Consider the following 12,563-nt stretch of genomic DNA (forward strand, 5'->3'; position numbering starts at 1 on the left):
TCCCCCAGAGTTAGTGTCGTAGTGTGCTTGAGCAAGACGCTGAAACCTTAATTGCTCCCAATGTGCATGTGGGGGCCTGGCATGGTTTCATCCTCCGCCATTGGTCTATGAATGGGTGAATGTAATGCACAATCTATGTAAAGCGCTTTGGATAAAAGCGCTAGGCCTATATAAATGCACCATTTACACACACAGACACACACACACACACACACACACACACACACACACACACAAATGCTAACTTCTGTAGACTCTCTTCCTTCCTTTCTTCTTGTATCAACTAACTATGCTATGTTTCTGTTGGCCCTCATGTGTATGCCCCCCCCCCCCCCCCCCCCCCTGCAGCCCATCAACCAGTAATAACATTCCTCTGATGAGAGTCGTCCAATCGGTGAAGCACACCAAGAGGAAGAGTAGCAGTGCGTTGAAAGAGGGCTGGATGGTTCATTACACCAGCAAAGATACACTGGTAACTGTCTGTCTGTCTGTCTGTCTGTCTGTCTGCCTGCCTGTCTGTCTGTCTGTCTGTCTGTCTGTCTGTCTGTCTGTCTGTCTGTCTGTCTGTCTGTCTGTCTGTCTGCCTGCCTGCCTGCCTGCCTGCCTGTCTGCCTGTCTGTCTGTCTGTCTGTCTGTCTATAATAACTCTCCTCTCCTCTGTGTGTTTCAGAGGAAAAGACATTACTGGAGGCTGGACAGTAAATGCATCACGTTGTTCCAGAATGAAACAGGAAGCAGATACTACAAGGTACGACTCACTCTGATTTATGAAGCTATAGGTTTGTCATTGAATGATGGATCCTATATACAGTATACAACCACTCCATATGGAGCTCATGACTACAGCAGCCCTTTGTGACTCCTACTAGTAGGCTACATTAGCCTACTGCTATAGCAGTAGGCTACATTAGCCTACTGCTATAGCAGTAGGCTACATTAGCCTACTGCTATAGCAGGGTAGAGTGACTGCGGTTCCCTCCCCCAGAGTTAGTGTCGAAGTGTTTCTTGAGCAAGACTCTAAACCCCTAATTGCTCCCGATGTGCAGGTTGGTGCCTTGCATGGTTTCCGCCGCCATCTGTGTATGAATGTGTGTGAATGGGTGAATGTTATGCACAATCTATGTAAAGCGCCTTGGATAAAGGCGTTATATAAATGCACCATTTACCATTTATTATGGTAGGTCAGACTCCACTGTTTACTGTACCTCTACTCTGCCCACTGTGTGTGTGTGTGTGTGTGCGTGTGCGTGCGCGCGTGCGCGGTGCATGCTGTGCATGCGTGTGTACACTGTTGCAGGAGATCCCTCTGTGTGAGGTTCTGTCTCTGGACCCGGCGCGCTGCTTGTCTCTGCTCCCCGACGGAGCCAACCCACACTGCTTCGAGATCGTCACGGCAACACTGGTCTACTACATAGGAGAGAGCCTCCAGTGGCCCGATGGCAGTACTGCGGCCCCCTGCTCCGCCAGCCCCGCGGCCGGACACACTAACTTACTGGTGAGAGCCCATGCAGCGGTGGGGGGGGGGGGGTTCTGTATTTATTGGATAGCGTACAATATGGTGACAGGAAATGGGGGGAGAGATGGGGGGGTAAGGTCGTCTGGATCGGGACTCGAACCCGCGACACGCCGTCAGGCTGGCTCAGCAGCCTAGGTGCCTGGACCACTACACTAGCTGCCTGGGCCTCAGATTTTTACTTTTAGTAAAAGTATCAATACTGCGATGTAGAAATACTCCGATGTAGAAATACTGCGATGTAGAAATACTCTGCGATGTAGACTGTTACAAGTAAAAGTCTGTATTCAAAATGTACTTGAGTAAAAGTACAAACGATTTTTGGCATTGTGAGCTTGTAGATCGGCTAAGTTCCCACCCGACAGCGAAGATATAGTTACTGCTCTCCAGCCACTTTAAACTAGTTAAACTAACCCTGTGTGTGTGTGTGTGTGTGTGTGTGTGTGTGTGTGTGTGTGTGTGTGTGTGTGTGTGTGTGTGTGTGTGTGTGTGTGTGTGTGTGTGTGTGTGTGTGTGTGTGTGTGTGTGTGTGTGTGTGTGTGTGTGTGTGTGTGTGCGGGTGTGCGAGTGCGTGCCTGCGTGTGTGTGTGTGTGCTTCACTAGGTCAGTGGTGTGGGTCAGGACGTGTCCAGGATGTGGGAGATGGCCATCCAACATGCTCTGATGCCTGCCATCTCAACAGGAACAAAACACACCAAACACAGTACGATTTACTCGCTTTAATCTTTGCCCAGGAGATCATGCTTTCACCCCTGTGTGTGTGTGTGTGTGTGTGTGTGTGTGTGTGTGTGTGTGTGTGTGTGCGCGTGTGCGTGTGCGTGCCTGCCTGCGTGCGTGCGTGCGTGCGTGCAAGTTAAGACATCTTGAAAACATAGGGGGTTGATAGATAGATAGATAGATTTCTGACTGCTGTGTTTGTCTCCCTCAGATGAAGTGTCCATCAGTATCTCTGTTTCCAACTGCCAGGTCAGAGAGAATGTGGTGAGGACACACACACACACACACACACACACACACACACACACTCACACACACACAAAATGTTTATTTCATGTCCACATAAAAAGAAGTACAAAGACGCCTTGTACAAAGGTCATAAACACTGCCAGTGCAGTCAGACAATAAGAGAACAGACAGTTACAAAGTGCATCGACGGCAGAACATTGTTACATACAGTATGGTTGACATACCTGTCAGACACAGCAGACATAAATCATGGATAAAGGAAACGACGCCTCCTCCAAATTGAGCTGCTTCCTATAATGGCTGATACTGAGCGGTACCTTGCTAACTGCTTGCATGCACGCACACACCTATAGCAGGGGTTCTCAACGTTTTTGGCCGGGGACCCCCGGAAATGCTTTGGCAATGTCTCGGGACCCCCGCCCCGCCCCCTCCCGACCCCCAATATAAATTGACTGCTACAATAACCTTAAACCATTTTGGGCGGGAACCCCTTTTGGTGTTTTAAGCATTGTTATAATTTAGCTATTGAAAAATAGCAGATCTACAAGCTCATAGCGCGCCACCGAGTGGCGCGCTACGAGCTTGTAGGTCTGCTATTTTTGAAAAATCGTGAAAATAAAATGTATTTTTTTTTAAAAATAATTTGGGGACCCCCTAAAATAATTTGGCGACCCCCCGAGGGGTCGCGACCCACGGGTTGAGAACCCCTGACCTATAGTACCTACGCACACATGCACATACACATTACACACTTGACATATTTACATGCCTAGATCACTGGTTTTCAACCCTTTTCATATCAAGGCCCATTTTCTATTGTGCATTTGAGCGACGGACCACCATTTGATGACATTTACCCTCTCAGACCCAGAACGTAGAATATGTTATCGTTGGATCAGATTTTGTCCACAATTCCATGCTGTATTGGTGTTGGTATACCATTAGGAGAGACAACAGGCAAAACGTTGACCAAAATAACAATTCTTCTCTAATCGTATAGACTTCTTGTAAAACTGGGTCATTTTAGATTTTAGTAAAAAATAGCACTTTTTGCCACACTGTGAGCTTGTACATCTGCTATTTATGAACATTCTTGTGTTAAATAATTTAAAATTAATAAAGTGTTGGAAAAAAATGTTTAACACAAATCTTCTCTTCTGAGGGGTCCCTGGCACAGAACATATTTCAGATGTGGTGTCCGTGGCCAAATACTGATTTAGAAGGCATTATTTTGGTCTCAATGCGATAACACAATGTTAGCATGCTAACTAATTGTAGTCCATCTTTTGAACTACAATGCATCAGTATGAGGGGAGCTGTCACCTCGTACTGCTGTGTGTTCAGAGTGTACTCTACACACACAAGCTATCAACACTAACACTGCTCTAGACACGTTACTCAACTCAACTCAAACTTTATTTAAAGAGCACATATTATTACAAAGACCAATGGTCGACCAAAGTGCTGTACAGGTTAAAAAGCAGGAAAGCAAGACAGGCGAAAAACTAAGAGAAACAGATCAATACAAGAAAACACAACATATATGCATAACAAATTATGAAGAAAAATAGAATATAAAAAAGGTGTTAAAAGTATTACAAAAAGTTATACAAATTATACAATCAAGCAGTGTCGAAGGCCACAGTGAAGAAATCAGTCTTCAATAAGGACTTAAAAGCCTCTAATGAGGGAGCAGAGCCAATATGGAGGGGTACAGTAGGTTGTTCCAGAGTCTAAGACTGGTCGCTGCAAAGGCCCGGTCACTTCCGGTTACATACGCACGCACGCACGCACGCACGCACGCACGCACGCACGCACGCACGCACGCACGCACGCACGCACGCACGCACGCACGCACGCACGCACGCACGCACGCACGCACACCTTGGGCAACACACAGGCCTATTTTACATCCACATTTATTCTACTGTACACACACCCATGCACACACTCTCTCTCTATCAGTGCGTCAGAGCTCCAAGGTGTGAGCGTCTTCAAGCAAAATGGAGATTACTGTCATTAGCCACTCAGCCCGTGGTAACCATGACGACAGCCCTGATGATAATTAGGCAGTGAGCAAGGCGGCAGGCGTGTGTGTGTGTGTGTGCGTGTGTGTGTGTGTGTGTGTGTGTGTGTGTGTGTGTGTGTGTGTGTGTGTGTGTGTGTGTGTTTGTGTGTGAGAGTGTGTGAGAGAGGGGGGGGGGTGGGGGGAACTGATGGTGGTAATATCGTATTTCTGTCTTTCCCCTGTCGAGGTGCGACGTGATATTAGGCTGTCAAACTAAAAGGTGGGGGAGATTATTGCACACAAAACGAGAGGGGAAATCGTCGATGTCGGGTGGAAACCTTGTACTGTATGTCCAAAAACCGTTACTTCTCATACAGGAAAGGGAAACGGACGTTTTCTGAAATAGTGAAAATAGACAATCTACGAGCGATCTACAAGCTCTATAAGCCGATCTACAAGCTCAAGCTTATAGATAGACTTGGCTGCTACATGACGCAGGTTTGTTTCGTGTATGAAACAAAATTAGTTAGTCGAGATGTATTTATATCGACCACATGCATTGTCATTTAGTGCCCTAAACAAACATTAAAGTCAATAGACTTGGCTGGAGAACGATTTACATCACAAAGGCCATAAACAAATCCCATAGACTTGGCTGCCATACAGTTGGGTGCCACCGATATTGTCCCTTATCATTTGACCCATTTAGGCCTGACCTCAAAATTTTAAAAAATCCTTCTAAATCCTCCAGTTTTCTGAAATAAATATTTTCACGATTTTTCAAAAATAGCAGACCTACAAGCTCGTAGCGCGCCACTCGGTGGCGCGCTATGAGCTTGTAGATTTGCTATTTTTCAATAGCTAAATTATAACAATGTTTAAAACACCAAAAGGGGTTCCCGCCCAAAATGGGTTAACTGTCCTTTTGCGCAGATCACGCAAACCTCAGCAAAAAGAAAAGGACAATATCGATGGCCTCCAACTGTACAAGGTTTACGCCGACAACGATGTATAATTCCAGATATGGATGGATGGCAGAGCAGCCTGCACTCCATCATCCATACACTTACTCTACTCATTCATTGGTTTACATTATGTTTGAATCTGACACAAATCCTTCGGAGAGACTTAAAGCTGCATGCATACTCATACTATTTTTTAAGGGTTAGAGAACTACAACATTACGTCATTTGCCACGGTGATCAGCTATCACCACGGACCCCGACACATCTCTCTGTTTTCACTATCAGACAAGTCCTTTCACTCTGGAGCTATCACCCCGTTCACTGATTGGTCTACAAGTTGGGTGGACGGTTTTTGCAGGCATGGGGGTTTTGCATCTGAACCAGAGGGAGGCGGGGTTAATGCTTAAGGACATCACCGCGAGTATGATGACGTCGACTCATTATGAAGGTGACGGTGATAGGTGAAGGTGATAACTGATCACCTAAAACTGGAGTATGTATGAGCCCAAGGCTCCACCCCATGCAGGTACTAAGTTTTAGCTCTAAAATAAGAATCGGATCCTAGATCGAGAGACAGCGAGATCAGGTCAATGTATACCATGCAGTATTGTAGGACAACAGACACTCGAATGCTTCAAAAAGACAAAAAGGCGTCACCATTTGTTTTTGATATGTTTACAGTAAATGCCTCTGTCTGTCTGTCTGTCTGTCTGTCTGTCTGTCTGTCCAGGACATCAGCTCTGTGTATCAGATCTTTCCTGACGAGGTGCTAGGATCAGGGCAGTTTGGCATCGTGTATGGAGGTAACACACGTGTGCACACAGCACACATATGCACGCACGCACGCACACACACGCACACACACACACACACACACACACACACACACACACACACACACACACACACACACACACACACACACACACACACACAGAGGTTGGCAGGTTACTGATTATTGCAGGCTACTGGCGTTGTCACATAGCTGTGTGTGTGTTTGTGTTGCAGGGAAACACAGGAAGTCAGGCCGCGACGTGGCCATTAAAATCATCGATAAACTACGATTCCCAACCAAACAGGAAAGCCAGCTACGCAATGAGGTGGCAATACTACAGGTATACAGTACATGCACACTGTAGAAATACACAATACACACACACACACACACACACACAGATGGTTATGCTGATGCTGATCACAAAGGACATTTTTGTCAAAATTCAATTTTGACAAAAAAAATTGTCAAAATTCAATTTTTTACAATAATAATATTACCAGAAACACATAAAGAGCTAGCCCTGAATGACCATAACACAGGTCTGTAACTCTGAGAGTGTACAAATGGAACCAAATGAACCCGTAGGGTCCATTTGGTTCCATTTGAACACTCTCAGAGTTAATACCCATTTAGACCTGAGGACGATTCTAAAAATGTCTTCTACATCCTGACAAGTATTCTGAAAAACCTATGTTTCCATGTCAGTCGTTCTCAAACATTTTCATGTCAAGGACCCCCAAGAGTCTATGTAATTGGCCACCGACCCCTCATCTGAAAATATGTTGTTCCAGGGACCCCAGAAGCAGAGATTTGAGTTAAAAACTTTGGCTCTGAAAGAATATATATCCAAAGATTTGTGCCACATTTTCACGATTTTTCAAAAATAGCAGATCTACAAGCTCGTAGCGCGGCACTCTGTGCCACTCTATGAGCTTGTAGATCTGCTATTTTTCAATAGTTAAAGTATAACACAATGCTTAAAACACCAAAAGGGGTTCCCGCCCAGAATTGGTTATAACATTTGATAACCGCTGTGCTAGTGGACTCCTAATGTGCCATATAGTGTCATAATAAAGTGTCATACATATTCTGAATAAAACCTGGAGACTGACATTCAGTAATTGGGTCTCATGATCAAAATAAGAACAGTATAGGCCTAATGGTGTGTAAAATGGAAATCAAAAATGTCCGACGGACAAAGACAAGTCTCAGCCTTTGTCCGTGCACGGACATATTTATGACCTGCGATGCTGCTGAAGATGCTGATGATAGCTTTCATCCCAGAACCTGCAACACCCTGGTGTGGTCAACCTGGACTGCATGTTCGAGACCCCGGAGCGTGTGTTCGTTGTCATGGAGAAGCTCCATGGAGACATGCTGGAGATGATCCTGTCCAGCGAGAAGGGACGACTGCCAGAGAGAATCACCAAGTTCCTGGTTACACAGGTAGAACGCACGCACGCACGCACGCACGCACGCACGCACGCACACACTGAAGTTACTCCTCCTTCTGGGTTTTCATTTTTACGGCACAAAGTAAAGTGGCACAGAGTACACTATACTACAGTGTGAGCCCTGGGCCGTTCCTGGGGCTCTGGATGTTCCGGGGACCCCCCGGGGACCCTTACATGGTAACACAATCACTTCCCGACCTTTTCTGACCTGTGTGTGTGTGTGTGTGTGTGTGTGTGTGTGTGTGTGTGTGTGTGTGTGTGTGTGTGTGTGTGTGTGTGTGTGTGTGTGTGTGTGTGTGTGTGTGTGTGTGTGTGTGTGTGTGTGTGTGTGTGTGTGTGTGTGCTTGCGTGCATGCGTGTCAGATCCTTGTAGCTCTTCGCCACCTCCACATTAAGAACATCGTCCACTGTGACCTGAAACCAGAGAATGTTCTGCTGGCATCTGCAGACTCTTTTCCACAGGTAACAGCTGTGTGCGTGTGCGTGCGTCAGTTGAGTCAGAGCCCGTTTTAAACTCTGCTCTGATGTCTAAGAGGCTCAGTGTCGTATCCTGATGATTCATCACAAATTCAACGCTATTCAGTACATGCACGCATAGTGTGTTTATTTTTGCTCTGTGTTTCTTGCTCTGTGATGTCATCACATTAATCACAGTATTTATTTTAAAGGCACATTCCATTGTTTGTTAAAGGGAATCTTTCAGACAAACTCATGGGTGCTTTATGTCTCTGAAGGAATAAATACCAGCACTCACGTTATCCGTTAGGATTCTTGTTTTATTTCAGTTTTCCCCAGAAGGCGTAACAGACGGACGTTTCGGCCGGGTGGCCTTCTTCAACTATAATCTAGATGTGAATGTTTCTGTGTCACTTATAAAGGGGACCTGGGTGCGTAGCACTAAACGGTCCGTGTGCACTAAATACATCATTACATCAATAAATTAGTCAAGTTGTACAAGTTATTTCCATTAGGAGAGTAGTATCAAAACAATGTCTCTGTCTCTGTCTCTGTACACGGTTTAAACAGTGAGCTGAGCTTAGGCCAATGTCTATAGATGTCTATGGCAGGGGTCTCCAATGTTTTTCCAGGCAAGGACCCCTTAGCTGGTCGACGATTGTCGAAAACAATCGTACTGATCCTAAGTGATCACTGCGGTCTTGTCTATTGATAACAGTCGAATCGGGTGTCTGCTGGGCAGCTCAAATGAAAGTTACTTCAATTTCCTGTCTGTCTGTCTGTGCTGCAGGTGAAGCTGTGTGACTTTGGGTTTGCCCGTATCATCGGTGAGAAGTCCTTCAGGCGCTCCGTGGTGGGCACCCCAGCCTACCTGGCCCCCGAGGTCCTCCGGAACAAAGGCTACAACCGCTCTCTGGACATGTGGTCTGTTGGGGTCATCATCTATGTCAGGTAGGAGGAGCATTCATCTATCTATCTATCTATCTATCTATCTATCTATCTATGGCATGGGGGTTTCTTTCAACCCTTTTCATACCAAGGTCCATTAGTTATTCTGCGTTTGAGCCAGGGACCACCATTTGATGAGATTTAGCCTCTCAGACCCAAGACTTAGAATGTTTAGTTGTCGTTGGATAAGATTTTGTCCACAATAATCCATGCTGTATTGATGTGGTGCCACAGGAGGCAAACAATCAAAATCAAAATAACAATTATTTTACATTCTCTAATTGTGTAGACTTCTTGTAAATTAAATAATGCAGATGTTTAACAATAGTATTTTATGGGTCCATTTGGTTTCATTTTACAATAGCAAGAGTTAAAGATCTATAAGGGACCAGGGTCCATTTGGTTACCAACACATCATTTAGCTGGGGACCTCCTGGAATCCCCTCAAAGACTACTGGTGGTCCCCGGACCACTGGTTGAGAACCACTGAGCTATTGTGATTATTTTATACATTATGAATTTGACAAATTACTTCTTCTGTTATAGTACAGTATCTAATTATTATCCTCTTAAACGCCAGCATCCGTATTGTGGGGTATGTTTTCGTAGAAAATAGCTGATCCGTGCGTCGTTGTGAGCTTGTCGATCAGCTATTTTCAGCAAAAGCTTTCTCCACAAGAGCAGAAAACTGAAAATACACTAGTATAGAGCCGTGAGGGACTCCGGTCAACCATAGGGTTTAAGTGCTTATGGTCCTTACAGACCATGAGTGTTTATTTCCTGCAATTGTCACAGTGCAGGGCAGAGAAGGTGTAGGACCCAAGTGCAGATAGAGAGGCAGGCAGAGGATGTAAAATGCAACAGAGTTTATTAACAAAACTCACAACCAGGACCAAACACGAGGAAGTAATATACAAGACTCAGAATACTAGGAACAAAGGTACTAGGAACAAGAGAAGCAAAACTAGGAAATACACTAAACACTCATGACTTACAATGACTATCTGACAAAGGACTGAAACACACTGGGGCATATATAGGGTGCGTTCGGAAATGCGCCCTGAACGCACTGGTGTGCTCTCTTATCGTTCGTTTATTCAGTGCACTCGGTGCGTTGTCGTTCGAAAATCCAGTGCGCTGCGCACCGGGTGTGCAGAGTGCCCGCACTGAGCGACCCTACCCTGAAGCTGGGGTTGTCCGGTGTCGGCGGTGTGAATGTGTCACAGCTGTGGTCGTTCGTAAATAAGGCACACTGTGACGTCACCGCCCACCACACTCAACAAACTGACCACATTCCCGGTGCGCATTTCCGAACGCACCCATAGACAAAGACTGACTAGACACAGGTGAACAACTAACAAATCAACACAGGGATTGGCTGAGAGACAAACATGACACAGGTGGAGAAAACTAGACTAATAACAGGGTTAGACAAGTCAGGCACAGAACTACAGGGGCAGACAGGAAAGCACAAAACAAAACTACAAAATAAAGGTAGGCTACACAGTGCAAGATAAACTCTAACTGGAAATAAGAAACATAACTAAAAACCAAGAAACACATGAAAATACAAAGCAATCAATTAACATTAAGGGACAGGTTTTTGTTTTAAAGGGTATATACCTCTGGAGAAAATATATGTACCCTGGTGTAAAATTCCATGACCCTCCATCTGACTGGGGGGGGGAAATAAATATTATTATATATTATTAAATATTATTGTTTAAAAGTTTAACCACCATTGAATAGACTCTCTCTCTTTCTCTCTCTGAGGTATAGTGGTTCACACTCGCAGTGCGTTGATGGCTTGTTAACGACCGTCATTGATTGACTAATTTATGAATTCAAATTTGTATGACCCTCCATTGGACTCAAAGTAAAAATTAGCTGACCTTCCCATGAACTGAGATTAGATAGGCACAACCCTCCCCTATTTTCCTTTGCTATTTTCACAATTTTCAATTATTTAAGACTAAGGGAACGGTTTTGGACATAATGACGCGTTCACCCGGCAGCGACGAGTTGTTCAGCTAGTTGTTAACAACCTCCGTCTCTGTTGTCAGCCTCAGTGGGACGTTTCCGTTTAACGAAGACGAGGACATTCATGACCAGATTCAGAATGCTGCCTTCATGTACCCCCCTCATCCCTGGAAGAAGGTCTCACAGGAGGGTATGTTCCATGTACTCACCACACAGGCCTTCCACACGGAGGCAAGCCTGCTTTTCATTCCAAACTAACCAGTGAGATCAGGTGTAGGCCACATATACTCTAGAATAGAACGTTGGTTTCCAGTTGTGGTTTCTGCTTTGTCCCCTCCCCCTCTGTCTGTCTGTCTGTCTGTCTGTCTGTCTGTCTGTCTGTCTGTCTGTCTGTCTGTCTGTCTGTCTGTCTGTCTGTCTGTCTGTCATGTCATGTCAGTCCGCTTATCTGTCATGACGTACTTTGCTGCTGTCAATAGCTTCAAGTGTGTGTGTGTGTGTGTGTGTGTGTGTGTGTGTGTGTGTGTGTGTGTGTGTGTGTGTGTGTGTGTGTGTGTGTGTGTGTGTGTGTGTGTGTGTGTGTGTGTGTGTGTGTGTGTGTGTGTGTGTGTGTGGGATTGACTCACTGCCTATCAACCTTCTGACACTCCTCTTCTCTCCTCTCCTCCATCTATCCAAATCCGTGAACACACATACACATATGCACACACACACATACACGCACACACACACATACACACCCACACACACATAGACGCACATGCACACACACATGCACGCACGCAGGCACGTATGTATGTACGTACGTACGTGCACACACACACACACACACACACACACACACACACACACACACACACACACAGTCTGGCATTCCTACCCCATGCTGTGAACAGCTTGTCCTCTGAGAGAGTTTGTGCACACGGCAAGAAAAGAAAGAAAAAAACCCGTAAAAGTTTGTTTTTAATGAGTGTAATGAATTTATTGAAGCAGCAAATCTCTGACAGCTGGATGGTGAACACAAAACACATCATATAGGAATGTCTTGTTTAACCATGTTGTAGCTGCTGTCCCTATTTTTGGTCTGTATAGGTGAACATTTTCCAAAACAGCGAAACATCTACAAGCTCACAACTTGCCGTCGCACTGTGATGCGTTGTGAGCTTGTATAGATTGGCTATTTTCAATATATGTCGTACGATGAAATATATACAGTACATGTAGGGCTTAGGTTGCTAAATGATAAGAGGATAAGAAGAGAGGAGAGCCTGCAAAATGGAGTCCAAAAGAAAGAGAGTGACTTGCAGAGGGAGACAAAGATGCAGACAGGGTGTGGAAGGAGGGAGAGAGAGAGAGAGAGAGAGAGAGGGGTAGTTAGGGAGATGACGAGAGACAGACAGACAGACATAGAGAAAGAGAGAGCGAGAGCGTTCCATTCATCTGTTGGTCCATTCATGTGAGTAATGCCAAGCGATGGTGGCCCCTATAGAAGCCA

At 45.3% G+C, this 12,563-nt stretch overlaps 1 protein-coding gene across 2 annotated transcripts in view; it reads left to right on the forward strand.

The window, feature by feature from the left end:
* Nucleotides 1-12,563, forward strand: part of prkd1 (protein kinase D1) — a 54,790-nt gene that overhangs the window by 32,197 nt on the left and 10,030 nt on the right. For both annotated transcript variants that reach the window (XM_079529071.1, XM_079529072.1), the window contains exons 9-19: nucleotides 349-472; nucleotides 671-748; nucleotides 1,298-1,495; nucleotides 2,117-2,216; nucleotides 2,442-2,494; nucleotides 6,183-6,255; nucleotides 6,461-6,567; nucleotides 7,515-7,676; nucleotides 8,048-8,146; nucleotides 8,931-9,091; nucleotides 11,152-11,258. In XM_079529071.1, coding sequence (XP_079385197.1) covers nucleotides 349-472; nucleotides 671-748; nucleotides 1,298-1,495; nucleotides 2,117-2,216; nucleotides 2,442-2,494; nucleotides 6,183-6,255; nucleotides 6,461-6,567; nucleotides 7,515-7,676; nucleotides 8,048-8,146; nucleotides 8,931-9,091; nucleotides 11,152-11,258 — 1,262 coding nt within the window. The remainder of the gene's footprint in view (nucleotides 1-348; nucleotides 473-670; nucleotides 749-1,297; nucleotides 1,496-2,116; nucleotides 2,217-2,441; nucleotides 2,495-6,182; nucleotides 6,256-6,460; nucleotides 6,568-7,514; nucleotides 7,677-8,047; nucleotides 8,147-8,930; nucleotides 9,092-11,151; nucleotides 11,259-12,563) is intronic.

The sequence above is a fragment of the Electrona antarctica genome (assembly GCF_951216825.1).
Source record: "Electrona antarctica genome assembly, chromosome: 18".
Taxonomy (NCBI): domain Eukaryota; kingdom Metazoa; phylum Chordata; class Actinopteri; order Myctophiformes; family Myctophidae; genus Electrona; species Electrona antarctica.